Raw genomic sequence first — 24,576 nt, 5'->3', positions numbered from 1 at the left:
TTTAAGCCTAAATGCTGTGCTAAATTACTGAAAGGAGACTGCTGAGTTTAATGTTACTGAGACTTGAAGCCATTTTGATATCAATGTAAAAATTAATATCTGGTTTCAGCATCTCTTTGTTACAGCCTGTCTTGATTGTAGGCCAGCACTTTGTAATTTGTTCACAGTTTAAGTTCTGAAAAAACATTGTCTCCTGATTTCGGTCAGTAATCATTGTCTTTCCCTTACTGTTCAATTTGGGCTTTGTCTCTAAATGTTTCTGAGGCAGCCCCTTCCCTGCCGAACTGATGCTGTTTTTTCTGAATCAGTGTCCAAGACACTTAACCCAGAACCTTGAAGTATTTAGTGTCTAGGAAATATGAATAAGACCACTTTACACAGATTAATGTAACTAATGTATTATTTTATCGCATTTTATCTTCTCTCTGTCCTCACACTTCTTTTTTTGCTATCATATGTAGTCATCACTGTCTCATCTATTCCTCTTTCTCAAAGAGCATAAATATGTTGTCATAAATACATGTATATTTATATTTAATATATACTTAATTCATGTTTATCAATCTGAAACACCAGCATATTATTCAAATTAAAACAATCCTAAGTATGTTGTATTTTGATAGTAAATAACATTTTAGTATTAACCACAAGATGAACAGCAATGCTATGGTCTTAATATAGCTTGTAGTAGCAAAAAGACCTGTAATTTCCTATTTTTACAATGCTTTTGATAAAAAGTATAATGGAGATTTTTTTTATGTCTACAAATCAACTTCCATTTGGTAGAATGGTTTGATCTAAAAATAATCATTGGCATCATAGCTTAATTAATGTGAGCCTTTTGTGTAAAACATATTTTAAAAAATATTAAAACAACCGTATATGTTTTCTTTGCTCTTGCCTGCCAGCAGAGAATAAAATAATTAATTTGTTTGTTTCTTTTGCCATTGCTTAATCCCCAGTGCTATCTTTGAGGGTGATGAAATCTACAAGGAATTGCTGTTGTTGTTGTTGTTATTATTATTATTATTATTATTATTATTATTATTATTATTATTACTGCTGATAGCTACCATCTAACTATGTGGCAGGTAGCTAGCAATCTGAAATTACTTTGGTAGCATTATAGGTCTCCAAGATGAAATTGATTGACACGAGCCTGTTGTGTTGTGTGGGGTTTATTCTCCAGGCTGCATGGCTACTACCCTGTAAAACAAGTTCCTGTGTTAATGCTGTCTGTGACAACTTTCCTTCTTCCTCCTTCACATGTGACATACAAAACAGATTAAATATGGGGAAGTCACAGAAAGAAATTCTGTTCTGAAGTCCCAGAAAGAGGTATACTGTAGTGCAAGGGGAAGAAAGGGAAAGGCTTTTTCTGTTTAAAGTCTGATGAAAATGAGATAAAGAAAAGAACTGCTGAGTAGCAAGTAAAATAGGGAAAGAAAAGAGCTTTTGTGTTTGAGAAAAGCTTGCTACTTAGATACTTTTAATGCATTAGAAATGGTGAGCAATTTTCCAGATAAATTTGGCATTGTTAGAAATTCCTGATTTATTAAAGTTGAATAAAATTCCTTGCACATTCCAGCAGAGTTGCCCTTGTCTCTGCACCACCTTCTGCCCAAATTCTCCTGGGGAGGTATGTTGGGTCACTTTTGGAACTCAGGTACTAAAGCCTCTGTCACCACCACTGTTTCCCCAGCTGCAGAGTGGAAGTGTGAGCTCGCCACACCAGGCTGCACCTCTGCAGTGCAGCTGGAGAGTGTCTGCCAGGCACCACCATATGTAGGGTGGGACTGAGGCTCTGGAGCAGCATCAGCACCTGGCGTTTGGAAGTCTGGTGCTCCTGGCCACCCTCTTCCCAGTGTTGTGGGTTACCCCTATGGGCTGAAAGCTCATCTCTGAGAACCTCAGCTTTTTGTTTTGGAGAGAGAGGCATTCTTGATTTGGGAGCTCAGGGTTCTGAAGATGTTGCTTTGAACTGTGGGTTCAAAGTTGCTGCTTAGTGTTGGCCAGGAGAGAGCTTGTCTCAAGGTTTGCATTGTTCATTGTTGCCTTTTCTCCTTCCTGAGCGGCTGGAAGAAGGTGTTGCATTCTCCATGGGAAAATATGGCATAAGGAAGACAAGCCATTTGGTATACAACAGCTCACCATCCCTAAAACCATTTTGCAGTCTCTGTTGTATGATACTCTACTTTATTCTCATAAGTCATGGATCAGGGATCCCTATTTCCCTTGAGGCTTTACTTACAAAAAGTCAATCTGGAGAGGAGCCTGTTGTCCTGTTGTAACTTATTAAGTTGCTTATTACAGCTATTTTGTCCTTGGTTGGGATGATTATTGTGGTTTTGGTAGACCTGTTTAGGTCTGAATAATAGCTGTAGATATAGCTGAGACTTCTAGGGAATAACCAGCATATAAAGCATGCAGGTTAGTTATTGCAAGTGATGGAATACTGCTCTGGTGTTATCTTTTTTTTTTTTTAATGTGTTTTAAAATATGCTCTTTTAATAATGGAAAAGGAATTAAGGAGAGAAAATATATATGAACAAAAGGTTGCTCTGCAGTTTTGGATGCATTGGGTCAAAGCTACTTCTTACTTTGTGTCTTCAGAGAAAAGATGAGGTTGGTACAGCACACCTCATCATCTCCTCATCAAGTTAGATATGCTGAGGCTTAGTGTGCCTAATGCAATGGAACAAGCTAATGCAACAGTGTTCTCCTCTCTCCCACCCCCATGGGTCAGGGGATTGGAGTGGAGACATTCCTTGATGTTTTCCCACCTCCTTCTGTAAGCGCACAGGTTTTTTTCCCAGGTTTCTTTTTCGTTCCACTTAAGCAAACCACCCAGCTCACTGTGGTTCCTAGAATATAGATCTATACCCATAAATCCACATTTTTAGTTAATGCATTAAAAGGATACTTCTCCTGGTGTTCTTCAGCATTGCTATCTTTGTTATATATATATTTAGTGAAGTTATCATTTAAAACCCACAAACTCTTCATTTCATAATACTCTAAAATTATTTGTGTTATAATCCTGTAAACACAGCTAGTGGTTCTACTGATATAAACTATCTGATCCTGTGATTCATTGTGATATTGCTAATACCCCTTAAAAGATAGTATTTATTGTTTTATGTTTGTAACTTCCGTGCATGCTCCTTCAATTCCCGTTCAAGATGATTATGGATTCTCTCTAACAACTGTAGCATGGGACATTATTTGTTCTGCTGCAAATCCCATGTGGAAAGCCTTCTCAAAATGAGCTTCTTCAAAACATTTCTGTTGAAATTTTGCATGCACAATCTACAGGGGAAGCAATACTTAGAACCATTTTAAAGTTGTTTAACTACTAAAGTAAATTCTTAAGTTCTGATGATGTTTCATTGGAAAAATATGGTGTTTCAGACATATTTTTGTTAAAAAGCTCTTTTTAAAATGCAGAGAACCATTTCCATTAGCAAATTTTGGAGATCACTTATATGGGTATTTTAACATATAAAAAGCCATTAGTAATTTGTTTTGGTTTCAGGAAAAAAGATGTATCTTTAGTTTGGAAAAGCAGGGTTTTTTTTAATCAGTTGACAAAGATTGTTTTTTGGCCTTCTGTCCCTAACTTATTGTGAGACTTATGCCAGCCCATCCATCCATCTTTCACTCATTTCTTTAATAACTTTTTAAGTTGTTGGCCAGTTTCAGTGAAAACTGGCACTCTGTAGTAGCTGCTGAGATAAATTAAGTTCATGTTTCCTGAAAGAGGTGGATGAGGAGAGGAGTGAAAAAAAAAATCACGCCAGTCAGGCAAAATTCAGCTGTCATGCATTCTTCTCTCTTACAATCCAGCCTCACTACCCAGAACAACTGTTTTTTCTTGGATGGGGATATCCTGAAGGAACATGTTGGGGAACTGTTGTTTGGTGCATTGGTGCAGTGGGAGATTTAGTTAACAGGGCATGAATGCATAGGAAATCATGCTTCAGTTGGTACAATGCTCATATGTCAAAGTATTGGGTCCCAAATTAACTTGTTTGTTGCAAGTCGTCAGGATACGTCCTTTTTAAAGGTAAAATTTAAAAGGTATTTTTCAAAGGATAAGGAGGAGACCCCCAAAATCTGTGCTTTTCTTTAGGAAAAAGGGTCATTTGGAAAAGATTTATACCTGGGCGATTCAGATCAGTGACATTTCTTACTGAATAGGAAGAAGCTTCCCACTGTGGAGAGATTGTTCCACAAGTGCTTTTTTTTGCGCTTTTTCTATAAGTCATTCACTGACGGACTGACATATTCATAGATCTATATAGATGTATTTACTTCAGGAAAAAGAAACAAAGTTTGAAGAACTGGTAGGTTCTTCTTACATGTTATTAGTGATACTGAGCATCCACAAATATCATGGTGTCCAGTGGCTCTGTTCCTATTTGAAATTCAGCCTCTTCATTTATGTGGCTAAATGTGACTTTCATCACATTTTAATTTGAATTTTAATTACTAGTCTTTAAGATTTTGATCAGCACTAATAAATTATAGCACAGTCATATGGTATTTAGCTGATTGATTTTTGCATGCTGAAATATAGTCATTTTGAAGAGCAGTAAAACTTTCAAGTAGAAGAAATGTCTCAAAGATAAAGGAATTTGTATTGGATTTGTTCCTTTGTGTCAGACCAGAGAGGAAAGTCCTAAATGTGAGCCCTTGTGAGGGCAAAGCAGGTGTCTGCTATCCAGTCTGTTTTAAATAAATGCAGGGACATCAAGTCAGACAAACAAGGCCAGCGAGTGCAGCTTTTGGGAATAGCTTTGTGTTTCCTAGTGGTGGTGCAAGAGGTGAGAGATGAAAATACAGTATTGGGTGATGGTAGCTCTGTTGGTACTGTGCACTGTAGAACTTGATTCTAAAGGGCAAATATTTGTTTGCTGAGTTCTTTTCCAGCTGCATCTGTTCCTGGCTTCCTCTTTTGTTCGGATGTCTTTTCTCTTAGAAGTCTAAAACATAACATCAGGAGAATCTTTATTTTCTTCTCCTACTCTGAAGCGCCCATTTTTTCAGTTCACCAGTAGCCTGTCAGGAGTACTGTAACAGAAAGGATTATAACTAAGCCCCTCTCCATCTAAGCATCTCTGTTCCATAGCTCAGTTGGGAATCAGCTCTCACTGGCTGGAAAGTGTGTACTGTCACAGGGTCGATAATATAAAACAAAAACAAAGCCAGTGGATAAAATCCTGGCTCCACTGATGTTGTTCACCTTCCTTCCATGTCCTCGGTGAAGTGACAATTCTCGCCTGTCATGATGGTACTTGTTTCTTAGGAAGGAGAGAAATGGAAAGCCAGGGAGCTGGCAGCACCTTCCACAAGATGTATCCTGAAAGTAAAAAAATTCAACCAGGCAAGTAAGTTGTGGGATTGAGAACCCAGTTATTTCTATTTTTCACTTGATTTTCAGAGAGAATCTGATCTCCTAAATCTTGTGAAAAGACATCTCAATCCAGAAGCATGTACTCCTTTTGGAGTTTCTGTTTTTCAGTTCTCTCTCCACTTGAGTTTGCAAGTTCTTGCACAACTGAGTGAAATCACTGAGGCATGCTCACAAGTCTTTGTCCTGAGGAAATGGCTATGTCTGCCTCAAGTATTTTGGTACATTTTTTAGGCAAACAGGCCCCACTCCTGTATTTTTGGGTATGTGTTAAAGGCCTGAATATTGGACAAGTCAAGATTCATTTAGTTCATAATGAACTTCTGTCTGCAGCCTTATTTGAGTTATTGTTTAGGATTTTCAGCTGAAAGGGCACAGGACAAAGTGTTTAGAAGGCTGTTGTTTGGATTTTTTAAAGAAAATTATATGGGGAAAATAACTGAACAGAAGAGTGTTACTGAAAGCAGGGATTAGATCTGCTTTTTGCTCCTGGCAGTTCCTTGCTGTCTGATGGCAAAGTTTCAAGAAGAAGGGGTTGATGTGCAATATTTTGTGCCAGCTAATATACTTTCCTGGGACAGAGGACAGACTCAGCCTTCCTCAAGATAAGGGCAGTCCTAAACTTTGGAGTTTTGCTACCTAGAATAGCGGAGTCATTTCTATAAAGTTAAGGACAACGTTGTTTCCTTTTCCAAGTTAGAGATTTACAAATTAGAGCTTCTGATATTTCCCATTGGTGACCTACATCTTTCTTTAGAAACAGTAGATACCTAATTTATACAAATGTTGAGACCTACATTGCTCTTTATTATGTCTACTAATTGCATTGTTAATTTGAATGGTTTTGAAGGACAGACTAAGTTGCCATCTCGTACTGCCGTGCCCAACAGCGCACCTAAACCAAAAGCTTTCTACCCTGTGTTACTGATACCCTGTCTCCCAAACCTATCACTACTCTTTTTACCTATTGTCTGCTTATCATATCCTTCTCAATACTTAGATTATAGTTTTTTTGAGGCCAAGACCATTTTCTTCCCTGTGTCTCTGTACAGAAATTGGCGTATCATTATCCTGTTGTGCTGTCCTCTCTGGTCAGCATGCTATGCAGTGAGAATGTGCCAGCTTTCTTGGAGCTACTTTTTGATTCATAAACACAGGATTACATTTCACCAGAGGAGTACAGGAAAGCCTGTACTGTTGTGGTGAAATGTTATTGTTGCCAGGATTGTGATACTGTTTAATGACTAAAATCTTGAAGAAGGTCTAGCAGCTGAGACCCTGCCTTCAAGGTGAAGTGCAGTATCAGTGCCTAATTCCTATTGACTCCTTAGAAAATCTTATCTTTCCATTATGGACTGGTAGTCCAATACCTTTCATGAAAATTAAATGCATATAAATAGATTTTTTTCAAATATGTGTGCAGTCTTAAGTGCCAATAGAATCATCCGTGGCTGTTTTAGCCTTTTTTTGTTTTAAACCTAACCTTCAAATAAATGTTTCACTAAATGCATTTCTGGGTGCATTTTTTTGTTTTCTTTTTGGAGATCGTGTCAATGTTTTATAGCTGAAGAAAGGGTAATACTGAAAGGAATGCATCTTGGAATGCAAGTGGAACTATTTAGACTCTCTTCTTTAAAGCACAGTTTCTTTATCTATACCCATCCAGTGCTTAGAAAGGAAAGATTTCAGGATATTATGAGCTATATTCTTCTCTTGGTATTCACCTCATGTTAGTAAGCTGCTGTTCTTCAAACTCGTGGAAACAGCACTGAAACATAGAGACTGCTTCCATCTCTGCAGCAAAAAAATCCAGACTGTATACATCAGATAACAAAAAGGAAACAAATACAGATAGATAGATTTTTTTTTCCTCCTAAATGTCTATTATTTACTTAATTTATATTTTCTTTTAGAAAATACATGAATTGTTTATAATAGTTGTAAACTCTTGTGGCCTTTAAGGATACATGTGGATTCATGACTTCTCAAAGAAATGTTTTACAAGAGAGTTGTAGCATTTTTAGGATGAGTGCTTAGTTGAAATAGTCACTAAGGGCATGTTATTCACATAGGCATTTTTTGCACCAAACCTGTGTATTTTTTATTATCTATGCATTCTGACTGGAATGAGTAGGTCCATTCATATATGTACATATAACATTAAGCTTGTAACTAGGTCCAGTTGTTCTAAAGTTAGTGGTGTTCCCTAGAATCACGTTCTGAATTAGCCCTTTAAGGACTGTGTTACTATGATGCAAAATAGATTCAAAGGAATAGTTTGGTTTTATATAAAGGATGAGGAGTGAAGGGTTTTTTTGGTGGGTTCTGTTTGTTTGTTTGTTTGTTTTTAGTTTAAGAGTGCAATATATGTTTTCTTTAGCTGTAAAAGCACAATCAAGGCAACATGATAAGTGAGTCAGTGTTGTAAAAGTAAAACTAATTTTGCCTTCACTCACATGAGCTATAGAAGGAGGAAGCTTTATTGTCCCTGGGAAGGTGATAAGGCAGAGTAATTGTATATTATACTGTCCTGGAACATCTGCCTGAAGACTGTTGGAGCAATTCATCTATCATGGACGATACAGCATGTTTTGTCTTTCTGCTTTAACCCATCCCCACTGCTGGCCTGCACGAAGGTTTTGATAGGGACTGTGCCTGGGCTGGGGCTCACATTAATCAGTCCCCTTGTTCAACACTCCAGCTGACATAATTACAACCTGCGCACAGCAGTTATTCAAGTTGAGTCCTTGTCACTCGTGGTGCGAAACTACACAGCTCAGATCCCGAAGGAGATTGCCTTATCACACAGAACAAGGGCTCACAGGAGTTGAAGAGAATAGAAATGGGAAAATGTCTTCCGGGAGTACTATATATTCCTTTAAAATAAGACATTTGAGAGACTTACAAGGGACAAAGAGAAGCATTGTGCAAGGTCTGAAATGAACAGGTTATTATTTTTAAAAGGATTACACAGGCCATTTTTGTGAAATGGACATGCATTATTAAATAAATTCAGTGGTCTCTCTTATCATTCAGTGCCTCTGCACTATTAGTTTTCTTCAGAAGTGATAAAATAGTTTTTGACTTGTATAAGCTTTAAGTATCTCTCAGTAGAAATCATCAGAACACAACTAATAAAAGTGCTCATATTGTACCAGTAAAATTGGCACACACATAAGGGAAGACCTGCAAGGATCAGAGTTAAGGGTGAAGGAAGAAGCATGCAAAAGGGCTTTCGAAGATGAGCAAGTTCATTAGTTTCTGCTGTTGTATGATACCAGCGTGTGAAAGGTGAAGCTAAAGAGAAAGTTTCATATTTTACCATTCTTCCCTCTTTTCATGTTAACCCTGTGTGGGAAAAAAGACAAGTTCATAACATTATCTGTGTTAATGAAAGAAATTTATTTTCATGTAATAAGGTGGGGATAATTTTATATGATGATGGGCTTTTTCTTTAAGAAAGAGCCTTTGCATACATGATAATAGGATAATTTGTTTGGTATTGGTCTATAAAATTCCTCAATATGACAGAATTTAATTGGTATCCAGAAGGCTTTTGCCCTGGCGTTTAAATTTTTTTCTTCTTGGGTCAGGTTTTTGAAGTAATACCATTCAGGCAGTTGCTGTTCTTCTCAATCAATAGATCTGGAGTGTTGCCCTGACTTCTCATCTAGTTAAAATCATTTTATGTCTGTTAGACATAATTGTGTATTGTTGAAAGCACAGTCAAAATGTGTCTATTCTGGGTGGTCCAATTTTAATCTAATACTTTTACAAAACAGCTTATCTGCAACTTTGAATAGCCTGAAGTAGAAGTGCAGTAGAAACTATGTTATACATATTACTTTACATATAGGCATGCTAGGTGAGTCAAATACGTAGTTCAGTGCTTTCATTCCATTTTGGTATCTTTTGGTTAAGTACACAGCAATTAATTTTGATGTGTAGGTCTCCAGTGAAAGTCCTGCTACATGAAAACTGAACTGCAGTTTCTTTCTGAGCTGCAGGGTGTCCTTCTAGGCAAATGCACTCTTGTAGAAACAAAAATCACGTTTTGCTGGCTCCTTACTCTTAAAACCAGTTCTCCTGGAGTGAATGATGTCTGTGAAGTAAGCTCAAAGTGCAGAGCCAAATGCTGCATTTACTTACATTTGTGCAGAAAATGGCATTATGAGGACATAATCTGAAGAGAATGATGTTTCTCTGATATATGCTTTCAACACACATTTTAGATTAGATAATCAATCATGCCTCCAATTAAACACCCAAATTTGACTTTCAGAATCTAAGATGGTTTTGCAGTATTGACAGCCAGGAAGAATATATTTTAATTTGCAGACTGAACAAATTTCTATGACATCATGGAAGCACAATAAATGGCTGACCTCTCAATGACATTTTTCAGACTTAAACTGTACTTCTTGGAGACTTTGAGCCCAGAAAAAGCTTAAGCTCAGCCAGTCTGACCTTCTACAGAAAACAAACTGCATAGGTGTTTTTTTTCCAGTTTGCTCTATACTGAACCTCCTACTTTTGACTGAATTTTATGTGATCTAGGAACATACTCAGGTTTGATCTGAAAACAGGCAGAGTTGCAGAACCAAAGTCGCAGAACCACAGCTTCTGTGAAAGATTAGTTGCTGAAGAAGTTGTGCTTTGTTTCTCAGTTGAATTTGACTGTAACTTGTAGTCATTGCTTTTGGTTTTGTATAGGTTTTCTCCAGGTCACGGTGTCCCTTAATCACACCTTTATTCCATGTTAAAGCTCGAGGGCCAAGCTCAAGGGCCAAGCTCAAGTGTAATAAGCAAAACAGAAGGGGGTTTTATTAAGTGTTTTAGAGGTTTTTTACCCCACTTAACTTCTATTTCTATTTATAATCACTTTGTGGCTGTTTGTTCCCTTTCTTAAAAGTAGGCAGTAAAACAGGAAGTAGATATTCTAGAATTAGTTTCTCCAGTGTCACAAAGAGAACATTGCATCCTTACATTTGCCTGCTACTTCCTTGCTTATACAGCTAAATATAGCATGGGGCCTTTCTGCTTACAGCATCACACTAGAAGTTCACATTAAACTGATGGTCCACTAATCCCTAAATAGTTTTCAGCATCACAGCTTTTCACAGCATTGTCCAAGTTACTGTGCAAAGGTGGGAAAGCTAACATGCAATTGTGTGTGTACAGGTTGTGATTGAACACGCCTGGCTTCTGCGACTGCTCTGTTTGATGGCAGTGTCATCCTTATTAATCATGCTGCCAATTACCGTGTTGTCTGCAAATTTTATTAGCAGGGATTTTATATATAGTTTTGGCATGCATAACAAAAGTGAATCTTTCAGACAATTATTGCTGATCCCTTTGATAAATTGGAACATTTGAAATGAGGAAGAAAATGACCATCTCTTTTTGCATGGGGGGTTGGGGCTGGGATAGGGCAAGAAGAGGCACTGTATTAGCATTAAAAAAACCTACTTTGAGCAGAGATCGTACAGACCACAGTGCCCTGGGTATGAATCCAGGCTGCAAAGCAACAGGATCTGTCCTCTAGGGAACTGTGTTGTCACTAAAATGGCTGAAGGAACTGACACGAAGGCCAGTTGGACGAAGTACCATCTGCATCTGAGATTGACAGGCAGCCTTTAGGGTCTGGTGCTATCATTTCTGACTCCAGCAACATTAGGAGTCCAGTTTCATCTTGTGCAGCCGCTAGATTCCACACCCTTTCCTAGGCTCCATCTGCACTTGTGTATCTGTGAAAATACTTTATGTGTTCCTGAGGATATACAAACAGACTCCACAGAATTGTTCAGTTACTTTATGTGGTCATTAAAAGAAGTACAATAGGGAAAAAATGCATGTTGAAAGGAAATGCGTGTCTTCAATTAAATTCATCCCAGCTTTTTTGAAAAATGGATGTTTTCCATGGCCTCATTTCAGCAAGGTATTTGATCATGTACATAAATTTAACCTTGTGAGTCATTCTTTTGAAGTCAACGGGGGCTGCTTGTACTTAAGCCACAAAAATGCATAAGTGCCTTGTTAAATGAGGGTCTGTGATACCTAAAGCCCAGTCTCCATCCTCACACCACTGCAGAGATGCTGTTTCTCAGACCAACCTCTCTTTTATGCCATCTGCTCTAAGAAGAAAGGAAAGGGGGAGGGAAGAAGCCCAGGAACAATGGAGTGATTATTCTCAGTTACTGTGAAATAGATGAACTCCACCTGCTATTTCTGCCACTTAAACCTTGGCTGACACAGTGCAGCAGTGTGCTGTGCACAGCAGACCCCTGCATCCCTCACGCCGCAGGCACACCGGCCCTTGAGCTGGCCCATCACAGAGACCACTCTGCCTGCAGCAAAGTGGAAGCCAGGAGCTACAGAGAGTTTTCAGAAGCAGATGAGTCCTATGAAAAATTGTCTGGTTGTTGTTGTTGTTTTATTTTTGGTTTGGTTCTTTTTTTCCCCTTTGTTAGTTTTGTTTTTTCTTCTCTAGTCAGTAAAAGGAGACACTGAGCCTCTCTTGGAAGAGTTGCTGGGGCAGACTCACAAGCTGAGCAGCCCAGCTCTGCACAGCACCTATGGGGACAGTGAAGACCACAGCACAACATGAAGAGCTGAGGCACACTTCCATGATTTTCTGTACCCTTTCCACACATTCCTTCCAAGTCTAGCAGTTTGGACATAATTTGCAAGTTTCTGTCTAAATCCCTCTTCTTTCTTTCTTTCTTTCTTTCTTTACTTGTAGAAAATAGAATTAATGGAAGCATTTAAGACAGGATGCCATAGTTCCTTGGAGTCACAGATGGGCTTTCTCCTGGAAAAAATCATGTTTTCTTTAAATTGTGGAGTCTGTTGTTTGCTGTCTTTTTACAAAAATACTCTGAAAATTCACGAGTAGATCTAGATACCAGCACTGGGTCTACACTTCCGTTTTTGTTCACTGTGCAGAGTTGTAAATGGCTTTACAGATTCCTCAGAGGTAAACAAGACTAGAGTACATCTCTTCTTATTTCCCTTCAGAATTTCCAATTACCCTGAATTTGCCTTTAAAAGCACTTACTTTGGCTATCGTAATGATCAATTACTTGAAACTGGGAATTTTCATTCCAATACATTGTAAATAGAATGGTGGATCCGTGGCCAAATTACAATTTGGACATGCTAGTCTGCTGAATGAAGCTCAGATACAAGCAGTAATTATCAATCTTCCATCATTTTCTGTGCTGACGCACAAGTTTTTGCTGCTTCCCTACAGGGCTCTGCTACTTTTTAGCAGCCAGCATCGGACATCTGTCACACATACTGTATGTCATAACAAATAGATCATTACAGAAAAAAATGCAAAGCTAAAAATGTAGAAAAGCAGAAAACATTACGATTATTATCCCTGGGTGTTGGTATAACACTATCAGAATAAATCCCAAATACATTTTTATTATTTTCTTTGTGAAACTGACTGCATTATAAAATCTCATTAAAGCATGTAAATGTAGTGTACTCTCTTTTATGGGCTACTTCATATTTTCTGAGTGGCAATACATGGCACTACATGAAAACATGGCAACACATGTGGCCACCACGTTGTTGGGCATGTGTTTTCGTGGCACTGCGGGTGTTTATTTCAGTCACCTTTTCTGGGTAGAGTTGAAAAGCTGTGAGCAAATCCTTGCTGCAGAGGCGGCTGTGGTGGCAAAGGCATTGCTTGTGCCCAGCAGCTCGTTGCCTCTGCCCACCAGTGGTCTTTAGGAACAGCACAGGGGGATGTTTGGCAGCAGTGACACAGGCAGAGCTGAGCTGGCACCGCTGCATTGGAGTTGATCTCCTGAGCCCCCATGGAAGGAGCTGCGTGCTGCTAATTCCAGCTGCTAATTCCATCATAAGTCACTTGAGAATTGAAGTTGGTTGCAGAGCGTAAATAAAAGGTAGAACTTGTATCCCTGTGATTCTATCCCCACTCACTTAAAACCTAAATAAAAGGTAGAACTTTTGTTTTTAAAGGCAAAGAGCAAGGAAAAATAAACCCAGGTACATGTTAGTAGTGAGAAGCATGAGAAAATATATTACATTTCTTGTATATATATACATAAATGTCTTTGTTAATATCTAGTTATTATTGCAGTTTTATAATGTTGGGTTCAACACATTACCACATTTTTGGCTGTGATATTTTGCTGTTTTTTTTTATTTCTTGTGCAATATTGTATTGACTTGTAGCACTGAAGAAACTTTAGCTTTTAAACTTGCAGTCCGGATTGCCAGTGGTATGTGCAGATTATGTGCTATTATTATGTAGCTAGTTTGCACTAACTGGTAATCAGTTTTATTTTATTTTAAAACCAGAAATGTAGCTAAATCTTGAATATGCAGGGAAGGATTTTTGGTTGGTTGGCTGGTTGGTTGGTTGGTTGGTTGGTTGGTTGGTTTGGGATTTTGCTGAGTGGAAGTTGGGCAGAGTGACTGTCATTGTGGAGGTTTTGATTGAATAAGACTGTTGGTATAATGTAATTACCACAGATGGATTTGTTTCTTTCCTGTCAAGAAAATATCGCCCATGAGGTTGTTTACCACCACCCTACTGAATGCTAGTTTCCATACAGTTTAATGACAGCAAGAAACAAAGGCCGGCTAGAAGGGTCACATTTTGGAAAGCAGTAATGCTGAAAACAACCTGAAAGGTAACTTCATTTAACTGAGTGTGCAGGAGCTCTTGGTACTGCAGGAAGTATCCAGGAAATCCCAGAACTGGCTGCAACTGCAGAATGCTGGACATGGGGAAAGTGATGGCATCCATCTACCTAGCACTGGTATGGAAGGTGAATGTGTTCAAAGCTTAAAGCAACTGGAAAGAATGTAAGGAGTGTCGGAGCCCAGGACGTCCCCCTGACGGTCCTGGATGATCCAGGCCCCAGCCAGGGGCTTTGAAGCCCTGCAGGGGGGTCGGAGACCCTGGCATGCAGCCGAAGACCCCTGTGGCTTTGAGTTCAACCCGTGGAACAAATTACCACCTTTATATAAAGAATTAAAGGTCACAAAAGTTTAGATGGCATAATAGTAGTCATTGTAGGGTAAAACGAAAAATTGTGGGGGTTTTTACTATAGGGGTCTAGGGGACAAGATGGGATGGAGGGATTTGGGTGTTGTCCTGTCCTTCTTCCTTCTTCTTCTTCCTAGCCTCCATCTTCTTGGTGATGGTAGCACTCTAGGATTGATGTAAAGTGTCTAACATAGATGATAGGTATTGGAACATAACTGTAAATATCAAATACATAGTTTATAGTATAAAAAGACAACACCAGCCCAGGGACAGTGTGCCTTGGACTGATCTGCAGAACAGACCTTAGCAGGCCAGACAGAAAATGTTTTAGTTAAGAAATAATAAACAACCTTGGAATGTGAGCCAAAGACTTCTGCCTCCTTCTTCAACAGCTGGGTTGGGGAAAAAGAGACTTTTAACACACCTCAGGATCACCTTGACCAGAGGAGATCCCAAGAGGGAGAACCTGATGATTCCTCAGAGTGAGTTGAGAGGAACCCAGTCTCTGTAGCTCTTCCATGGAGGTCCAGGAATCAGGAGATTCTACAGCCAAGCAAGGTGTGTTGGACATGCATCACTGTTAGCTGAATGCAGGGAGATAAGAAATAAGACAGTTTGTAAAAGGGAGAGTGATCAACTGAAGAGTAATTTGCCTATAATTTCAAAGGACTCCCTATTGCTCTCCATCAGAACCCATGTTTTGGTATCAAATGAGTTCTGGTTTGAGAAAAGAATCACTGGGCAGATGTTTATGAACTGTGCTATCAATGAGGTCAAGCTAAATATGACTTTACATTTCTAAAAATCTATGGCTCTCCTTTTCTAGTGTAATTACATTATTGCAATTTTGATTTAAAGAGTTTTCCAAGTTAGATAGCATTTTCTGTGAAAGAAATATCTGCAAATGTTTGGTGAATAACTGAGGTTAAGAATCTACAATAGTGCATATTGCTTCATTGAAAAACTTGCTTTCATCATAGTTGCTTTTATTTCTGGAAGAAAGTATCTGGAGACTGCTATTTTTCAATCAAAATGCTGCAATTTCTCTGTACTTGCATGTTACACAGCAGGGTATAAAGGGTGCAGAAGACCTTCAGAATGCTGTCTGAGTAAAAGCTGTCTGCCTATGAGGGAACTTGATTCATACTGACAAATGGGAAAAATAGAAATATTTTTCCCTCATTTGGTTGTATCACTGTGTTTGTTTTTATGTTTTAAATAGTGATGTCAATGGAGCTGCCATAAGTCCTTTACATTACATGCATTTCTCTGCAGAAAGGATGTTTATACCTAATGTTCTGGAGAAGACCTTTTGAAAAAGGTTTATTTTGTGCAAATAAGAGTCCTACAAGGTGCTAAAATTTTTAAAACTTAGTGGACTAGATAATTAACATTTTGCCTCATTTGCACCTCTGAAACCTTCCATTTCCATGTCTTGCAGTAAGTGTCTTTCTGGAAATGTCAGGCGCTGCATAATGGAAGAGTGTTCTAATTTCAGTTTCTTATTAGTAAATATGAAAAAAATTGATTACTTCCTGCAATATTTCATTTAGCTGTTCATATATTCTTATGTAGAAAACCCTTAAAAATATAGAAACATTCCTATTCCACCCATGTTTCCCTGCTGCTGACTTTGAACTCCCATCTCTTCCAGCTGCAAAGTGCATGTCTCTGCTCTGCCATCCCAGACTCCTGAGCAGTGCTGCTTTTCACAGTGGAGTAGGTCTGGTTTTGCTGAGGAATTCAGTCTTTTGCACACTACAGCTTGCCAATGCAACTGAGAAAATGTCTTTATTACTTCACTTATCTCTTCATTACTGGGCACTTCTACTATCTTTTAGGAGCTAAAGGAACAACTGTACTTTTTGGGTCAAGAAGAAAGGCAGTTATGAGGACTTCTGTCCCATCAACCAGAAGCATGATTTTCCCACTCTGTTTCTTGCTCTTAGGACAATGTCATGGTGACATGGTGATGGTTTTTCATTGCTTTGTTTTGGCTTTTTTTTTTTTTTTAATAAAAGAACTGAAGAATATATATATATAAGGATAGGAGAAGGAAGGCAAAGTAAGCAGAGGCAGCAGATTGTGGTCTTGACAAAATGTCTGGCCATTTTATACAACTCTTATACTTTTTTTCACTCTCCCAATATAGTGGATCAGTGGTGCTAAGAGGCAAGGGTGCAGATGGCTGTGGAATGGGGCATTTGGCTTCCTTGTCACAGGGTGATGCCTGTGCAAGCTCAATGACCACTGAAAACTTGAATAAATTGTCTGTAATTGGACCATCTCAAATAAGGAGAGACAGAGAGCTGGGACTGGTCAGCGTGGAGAAAAGACTCGGGGGATGTCATCAGTATGCACACATGTCAGAAGGGAAGCTCTAAAGAAGAGGAAGCCAAGCTCCTTTTCAGTGTTGCCCAGAGACAGAACAAGAGGCAGTTGGTACAAATAGGAAGATAGGAGGTTTCCTCTGAACATCAGGAAACACAATTCCATTGTTACGGTGACTAAGCACTGGCACAGGCAGCCCAGGTAGGGTGGGAGATATCTTTGGAGATATTCAGAAGCTGCCTAAAAATGTTCCTGGGCAACTGACCATGGGTCAGTTGAGCAGCAGGGATGGACCAGACAATCTTGAGACGTCTCTTTGAACCTTAAGTATGCTGTGCTTCTGTGACTGAAGTACCATTTTAAAATTGACAAGTAACTTCCAGTTTATGATTCTGGGATATGCAGCAACCTGTAATTTCTTGAGGGCAGAAAAAGGTACCTGGTTGGTAGGAATGGACTTGTAATGGCAGCATGGAATATGCAGCTAGAACAGCAATGGGAACACATTGCTGTGTGATGAACATTAGAGACAAATGCCCTTTTTTGCCTTTTTCCAGAAGAGGTTTTCTGTTCATCTTAAGCAGTAGCTAATTTCTCAGGAGAATCTTACCATCTGTCTCCCTTATTTTGAAATGTTAACCTTTACAGAAATGTGGGAGCTCTCCTGGATGTGGAAAGTAGGCCTATGCCCTTCCCAATATATCAGTCTTTCATGGAGGAGGTCATACAGGTTTGTTGCATGGGAAGTATGCATGGAAAGTTCCTCATATTTCCTGTTCATCAGCAACATACCTTAGCAACATGTTCCATCTCCTCTTTCACTGTGTATAGCACTGACAAGACACTGAAAAATCAATACAGGCCTCCCTCTTCCCTTTAATAGGGTTTTTGTGGGGTTTACATCAAGTCTTTTAATCAAATAAGAAGACTTACTGCAAGACATGAAATAAAAAGAAAACTTTTTATTGTGTTTCTCTACATCAGAATTAAGTGTAAACTCATTGACTGTAGCTTTAGACTGATTAAGTCTCTCTAACAAGTTCTCTTCCTGTTACTTAAGAGCATGGTCAAATTGACAGAAATATATAGATTTGATTTTAAAAATGGATCATAAGGATGAAAGCATGCTTACATGAAGCAATGGTAATAGTAATTTAACTTAGAAACCTCTACTGTAGCTTTACTGAAACACAGGCTAGTCTCCTAAAACCTGCATTTATTTGTTTGTGGCTGTAATTCAGACTGGAACTCAAAAACCAGAAGGACTTTCCTCAAACAATTATTGCACCAGGCTCTGTTTTCCAAATTTCAGAACAAAGGAAATGTGTATTTTAAGGTTTAGAGACACCAGGAAGTGAATCTTAAAATACAAGGCCTGTCAAAAGCTTAACTATCACCACTATTGCAACATTACAATGTTTTAGTTATATTCTTGTCATGAGATAGCTTTAATGGAAATACAGTGCTGTCAGAAATCACAGACTTCACTGTGTTTACTCATGCAATATGAAGTGATGTAACTACACACACTTTGTGTTGGTGGGGGTGTTTTGTGTCAGACATATGATAACATGTACAGTACGTGGGAGAAGACTCCTAATGAAACACATTGAAAGCACACTGAATAATTAAAAAACATTTTATATGCAGTATACTTTTGTCCTGTCATATTTAAAGGTATCACTTGGCTTCAAAATTGCTTGGATTTGCCAGTTGTTACCATCATGGTTTACCTTATGATGGCAATTGCTGCTTTGCAACCTAATCTGAGGGGCCATTTGTAATGCCTTGTGATCTCACATTCCTCATCTCTGTTTAAGCCTTCCTGGCCTTGTCACATGGAAAAATATGGGTTTAAATTTTTTATGTCTGTATGTTGGTGAGTTTAGCAACAGATTTTTACTGATGACCGAATAAATAAGGCTTCAGGATTGCTCTGTTTAAAGTGGCTGGAGCAATTTCCAAATCAAAAGAGGTAGAACTGGCCTTTTAGGGCTTGAACAGGCTGAGTTTTCTTCACAACTCTTACATAGGTCTCCACAGATCCTTTATATATTTCACAGAAATATTTCAAAGTAAAAAGTTTTATATATTTCCTTAGCATAGAATGAGAGCTGAGCTAAAAGAACACAGTTTTTTTATTTCAGATTCGTATGCTCTGCTTTAATCTACTGCCCTTTAAAGTATAACCCATGATAGAAGGTTACCAGGTTGTCTGTTGCTTTCATTGCAATGTACACTGCCTTTTTTTCCTTTTTTTGTAAAATACATATTTCATTTTAACAACATTTATGAGCACTGTAACGTTTTTAGGGCTGAATCCTGAAAGATGCTGAGGACCAATATTTTCTATATTTTTCAGTGATAAGTGTCTTCTCTGCCATTCTCAGGCATCTGATCATGATACCAGTATATAGCAGATGGACATGACAGAGGGTGAGCTTTGGCAGCACCGTAAGGCAGATACCAACTTTACTATGTCCATTTCCAAGGGAGAGACAAGCATTCCAGCAGAACTTCAAGCTGCTGCTTCCAGTTTATTTTGGAGGTCCTTTTTTAGGTGCCTCTTACTGTAGAATTTCAGTCAGTGATGAGTATATAACCAGTTGCCCAAAATGCTACAGTTGTCTTACTTGAGTATTTCTGAAGTATTGAGCATTTGTGTAGTTTACATGAGTGTTTGTACATTTTTTTTCAGTTAGGCTGAATTGCTGTTCTTACTTTGACAATAATAATAGTATATGCTGGTAAGAAAGTCCAAACAATAAACAAACACCAAAGCAATCGATAGTTCTGTTCTTTTGAGTCAAAAAAAAGATACTGACTATTTCTGATTGAAATAAATGGAGCAGCAATGCATTTTATATAGGATTAATCACTAAGTTTCAATAAGTAGGAAATTCTAATGCAAAATAATTTTGTAATGAGACTGGAAAAATTTAAAGACTAGAAATTAAAAATTACTGCCATATGGATCTCTCTGTGAATAAGGGAAATATGAAATATTTTCTTTTTTTTCCAGAAATGTGATTATAAATATTGCTTTGAAATGTGTTCAACTAATTGTATATGTAATCTGACTTTTATGCATGAAAACTCCACTACTTTCACAAAAGCTGTGTTTAAGATGTAAACCAGAATTTGTGCGTATTTTCAAAAATATGTAAACTTGAGCAACTCAATTCTCTTTTCTAGGAACAGTTCACACAGCGAGATAAAAGCTGGTTGAACATATTTGAAAAAATCATTCACAGCAACTCCTGTTGAATTTAGGAACTGTATAGGAAAGGTTCATGTGAGCTCCAATGGGAATATTATAGGCATTTGTGTATTTCAGTTTTTCTAAGTAAAGACTTTTGCTTAATTTCTGTCCATCACTGACTACCATGAGAAAAATAGAAATTCTGTAAATGTAACAAATCAATCATTCTGGTTCAGATGTAATGTTCAGTTAACCTGAAACAGCTTTGGGAGCCTTCATGCAAAGGACAAAATGTATGCAAAACCTAAGAGGATGTAAAAAATCTACAGATAATGAAAAATGAGTGATGACTACTGTTTTTTCTTTTATAACACCAGGTTTTATTTGAACCACTGGTACAAAATAAATAAATAAATATTGTTTTTCTTTTTTTTTTTCATTGCTGTTTAGGTCTAACTGTGCAGAAAATATCCGTAAACACATCTTGCATACGGGAAAGCATGAAGGAGTAAAAATGTATAACTGTCCTAGGTGTGACTATGGAACAAATATCCCTGTGGAGTTTCGGAACCACCTGAAAGAGCTACACCCAGATATTGAAAATCCTGATCTGGCATACTTGCATGCTGGTAAGGTCCTTTCTCCCTTTGCCTGCAAATTCTTTTCTAGATGCACGTGCTTGAATGTTTGCAATAACATTTTGTTATTATCATTTATTCTGAAGAAGAGCATGGTTTTAAAATGGGATTAATCCTCTTCAAGTTTTCCAGGGTTAAAGATTATGCATTAAGCACTGAAATATATTCATGTTACACAAACAAATCTTGCAGTTCAATAAACATCAGAAGTGCATACTATTTAGGTGCCTCATTTTGAAATCTAACTGAACTTCTAGGGAAGAGAAATATTTTTTAATGTTTTTATTAAATCCCTCTGCCTATGCTATTCCCCCAAGAACAGAAAAACAAAATTCCATAGGAAATACAGTGGCAAATTAATGCACTGCTTTAAAAATTCTTAGATTTCATTATGAAAAAGTAGACTCTTCCTCGTTAAAAGATAGACCATCAGAGCTCAACCAACAACATAGATGTATCTTTTCAGGCTTTGTGTTAGAGAGCACACACATGGAAGTCACTTGAGGAATGCAAGAGAAAAACATTTCTTTGGAAACGGGAATTAAAAGAAAAAAGATGGGGTGTTTTCTGTTTAGGAACAAGTTTTTTTTGTTTTTATTTGCTTTTGGGGCTTTTTTTAATGGATTCTACAGTTCAGAGTGGAAGGCAGAAGATTAATGGAAGCATCAAGTTAGGAGAAAAAATAAAGAGTTCAATGGTAGGAGGTTAGGAGAAATAATACAAAATTAGTGTGGAGCTTGAATGAAATGTGATCTTAATGCAGGAGAAGCAGATAACTTAGACATCACTGAGTGGAAAGACAGTCAGAGCAGTGGGAAAAAAGAACAGATGGTGAGAAGAAAGAGTTGGGGAATCCAGAGGAGGAAGAAACTATGTGGGCCAGAGTCTCCCTGAGATGCAAATTAATCTTCCATTGAATTACTACTATTAGTACTCCTGTGTCAGATTGGAATCTTGTGTAAGGAATTAATATCCTAGTTTTTGATACCCTTATATCTGTAAAAAAAGCAAAACCTGGAGAGTTTTCATGCAGCTTTGTGCTGTATGTACACTGTAGTTATTTTAAAACCTCTCAGTCTTCTCAAAATGACTGCTTGCTTTCCTGACTAGAGGCAGTGTATTATTTGTACCATATATTTCTATTTGCCAAGTATTCCACTTCATTTTGGAACCAATCATCATGTCATGTCAGCATATGGTGGATAATATCTGGATGTGCAAACAAAATGCCAGTTGGCAGAATACCAATTTCAAAATAGGTCAGAAAACTGATCACATTTCACCATAGTTCTCACTAAAGCAAATGAATATTCAACTCAGAGCTTAAATCCAGACTGTTGGATTTTTACTACAATAATCCCACTTAATATGAAAAAATCAAATGCTTCCAATAGGCAGATAGATATAACAGAGAGCTGTATGTGATAGAATCAGTAACATTCCAAAATTACAAACATTTTATGTACATTTTCCCATTATTAGTTCAAGACTATATCTGGGTAAATCAATTGTTAATTGCAGCATGCTGTGGTTAAAACTGTTCAGCCTGCTTATCTTGGTAACACAGGAAAACAGTCATCAGTCTGTTGTATCCTAATGATATTTCTTTTCTATACATTCACTCTTATACTGTAAAAATCCCCTTGCACAAAACAGGGTACTGTGCAAATATATTAGGACTAGCAAGAACAGATTGTCACCTAATTATTGTCAGTCTCACCTAGAACTGGTATGGAACAAAAGTTTTGAAACATTGTTTGCATAATTCCATTGCAGAAAGGATGATACTGTATTTTCCTTTGAAAAAGAAGCACTATTAAAGAGAAACCTGGGTGATAATTGTGTATTCATACCACAGTTAAATTAAGGGAAGTTAATTTTCTTCTTTTCAATCCATTTCTGACTGCTGGACATCTGAGAGTTAAAAGTTTCAGAGAAGGTTTTTAGAGGAATGAAGGACAACCCCTGTGCCCTGGCTAACATCCCTTATAAAAATAAGATTTGTTCTGTGTCTGGTTCACAGTTACTGATGACTTATTGGTCATTGGCTGCACCCACAGAGAATCTACAACACGACATAGAACCCCTTAGGATGATAGGAGTATGAAAGTGTCATACAAGATTGATTTTTTTTTTTAAACTTAAACATATTTGTCTGTCTTTTATGTTCTAATATTGCTTTGTAACAGGAAAGCTGGCCTTCTGCTTCTTTGAGCAGATAGAATAAGTATCTTCACTGGCAAAGAGACAGACACCAACTCCAGCCACTTTGCAGAACAGGCAGAAATTCCTTCACCGCACCTCATCAAGAGTGGAGCTGTGGGGTACCTTTAGGATGTGACTGGGAGTAAAAGTCAAGTCTGTTTCTTGTCTGTGAAATTAAGACTGACAGTTGGATTTCTAATTTAGATTTAATGTTCTTTATAATTGTTGCGGGAAGAGTGGAAGCTTCAGACAAGCCTTAGCCTCAGATTTTGGCAACAGTTTAAGTTCACGGAATCATCCTGGCCTGCGAGTTCTAATGACAGCAAGTCAGATCTGTTTATAAAATGATTATTTATTAAACAGACAAGAGCTAGCAGATGAAAGATCTTAATCAGAACCACTTACTACACAGTATAAAACTAAAAAGAACTACTAGCAGATTACAGCATAACATAAAAGCACACAATATCAAGGTACCTATATTAGAGCTAGGAAAAGAAATAGTATTGATTAGGAGTCAAATCTAACTTATCACTGAAACCATGGGAATGTGCACATTCCTTCACTTAATCCCTGGGGAGTAACGGCAAAGCAGGCATTCCTACTCATGAGAGAAACTCCACATATTTCCAGGGAAATGTACAGAAAATTTCTGCTTTGTGAAACTTTGGTGTTGCTCTTAGAGTTTTAAAGTGGATATCTGTCTGTCAAAAATCTGGCTTATCTTTCCAGATCTCACTTCCATTAGTAAGATGTTTATTGGCATTTGGGAGGTGTTAACCCCATGGTGCCAAAATAACTCACTCTAAGGCAGCTTGTCCTGTTTGAGTTTTCTGGCTGGTTAATGAGCCACAGATAAGCTCTTGTGGGCAGTGAGATGCCCTGCTACAATAATATAATGCTCTTATATTAGTTTCTAGTTAGCTTTCTTTGGCAGCTGCTGTACTGTTTTATAGGGTCAGTGTTAGTAAGGAGCTTGAGGAAGCTGCATTTCTAAGGAATAGGTCTTGGAAGGCAAAAGAAGCTGGCTTTTACATTTGTGAGGATGATGCTGTAATTGTAAGGTGATAGCACTTTTGTTCTAAATTGACATATAGAAATGCCAGCAAACCAGGTCTTCAGATTTTCTTTCCTCTTTTTGCTATAGGTTCCCTCTGTCATAGAGGGAATTATTTAACAATACAATTATATTCCTTATAAATCTTAGATATTTTAAAGCAGCAACAGTCTGGATTATACTTTAACTTTTAAAATTTACTACATTTGAGCAACAGGCCTTTAATGCACACAAGCCAACAAAGATATAGGCAGTGCACATAAAATTGTGAATTGAATTTTCTAGGCTACACTTCAAATACCAGTTTATGCACTTAACCTTAATTTTTATATGAATCATCAAATCTGTTTTTTAAAATATCCGTGTGTTGTTCTGTAGGAGCTCTGTACCTATTTCTCGATATTCTCTGACCCATTTTTTCAAGGTCCGTGAAATTTTGTTGGGAAAAAAGCCAGGAATCCAGAGACTGTTAGCCATTATTCACAAAATTAATTTATTTTCTTTTTAAAACCATTTTAAGATACTGATAGATCTTTTAGCTGTTCTAAGAACAGAAATGGGCTTATGAGCAAGCTCAGGAATGCTGCAGGTGATGTTTAAGTGATAGAAATTTGGTTCTAGTGGAAGCTGTTTATGTATATTCTTGTTGTCCATGTGCAAATCTGAATGTGTGTCATGACAAATGGAAAATTAATGCAA

The 24,576-nt window shown here is 37.8% G+C and overlaps 1 protein-coding gene across 1 annotated transcript in view; it reads left to right on the top strand.

Moving 5' to 3' along the window:
• ZNF407 (zinc finger protein 407) overlaps window positions 1-24,576 on the top strand; it is a 335,270-nt gene that overhangs the window by 216,518 nt on the left and 94,176 nt on the right. Inside the window, 1 exon segment of the mRNA XM_039710997.1 lies at window positions 20,428-20,606. Within this exon segment, the coding sequence (XP_039566931.1) occupies window positions 20,428-20,606 (179 nt within the window).

Source organism: Passer montanus, unplaced genomic scaffold, assembly GCF_014805655.1.
Source record: "Passer montanus isolate IOZ18808 unplaced genomic scaffold, ASM1480565v1 scaffold24, whole genome shotgun sequence".
In the NCBI taxonomy this organism is placed as follows: domain Eukaryota; kingdom Metazoa; phylum Chordata; class Aves; order Passeriformes; family Passeridae; genus Passer; species Passer montanus.
The sequence above is the reverse complement of the archived record's forward strand: the minus strand, read 5'-3'. Positions and strand labels throughout refer to the sequence as shown.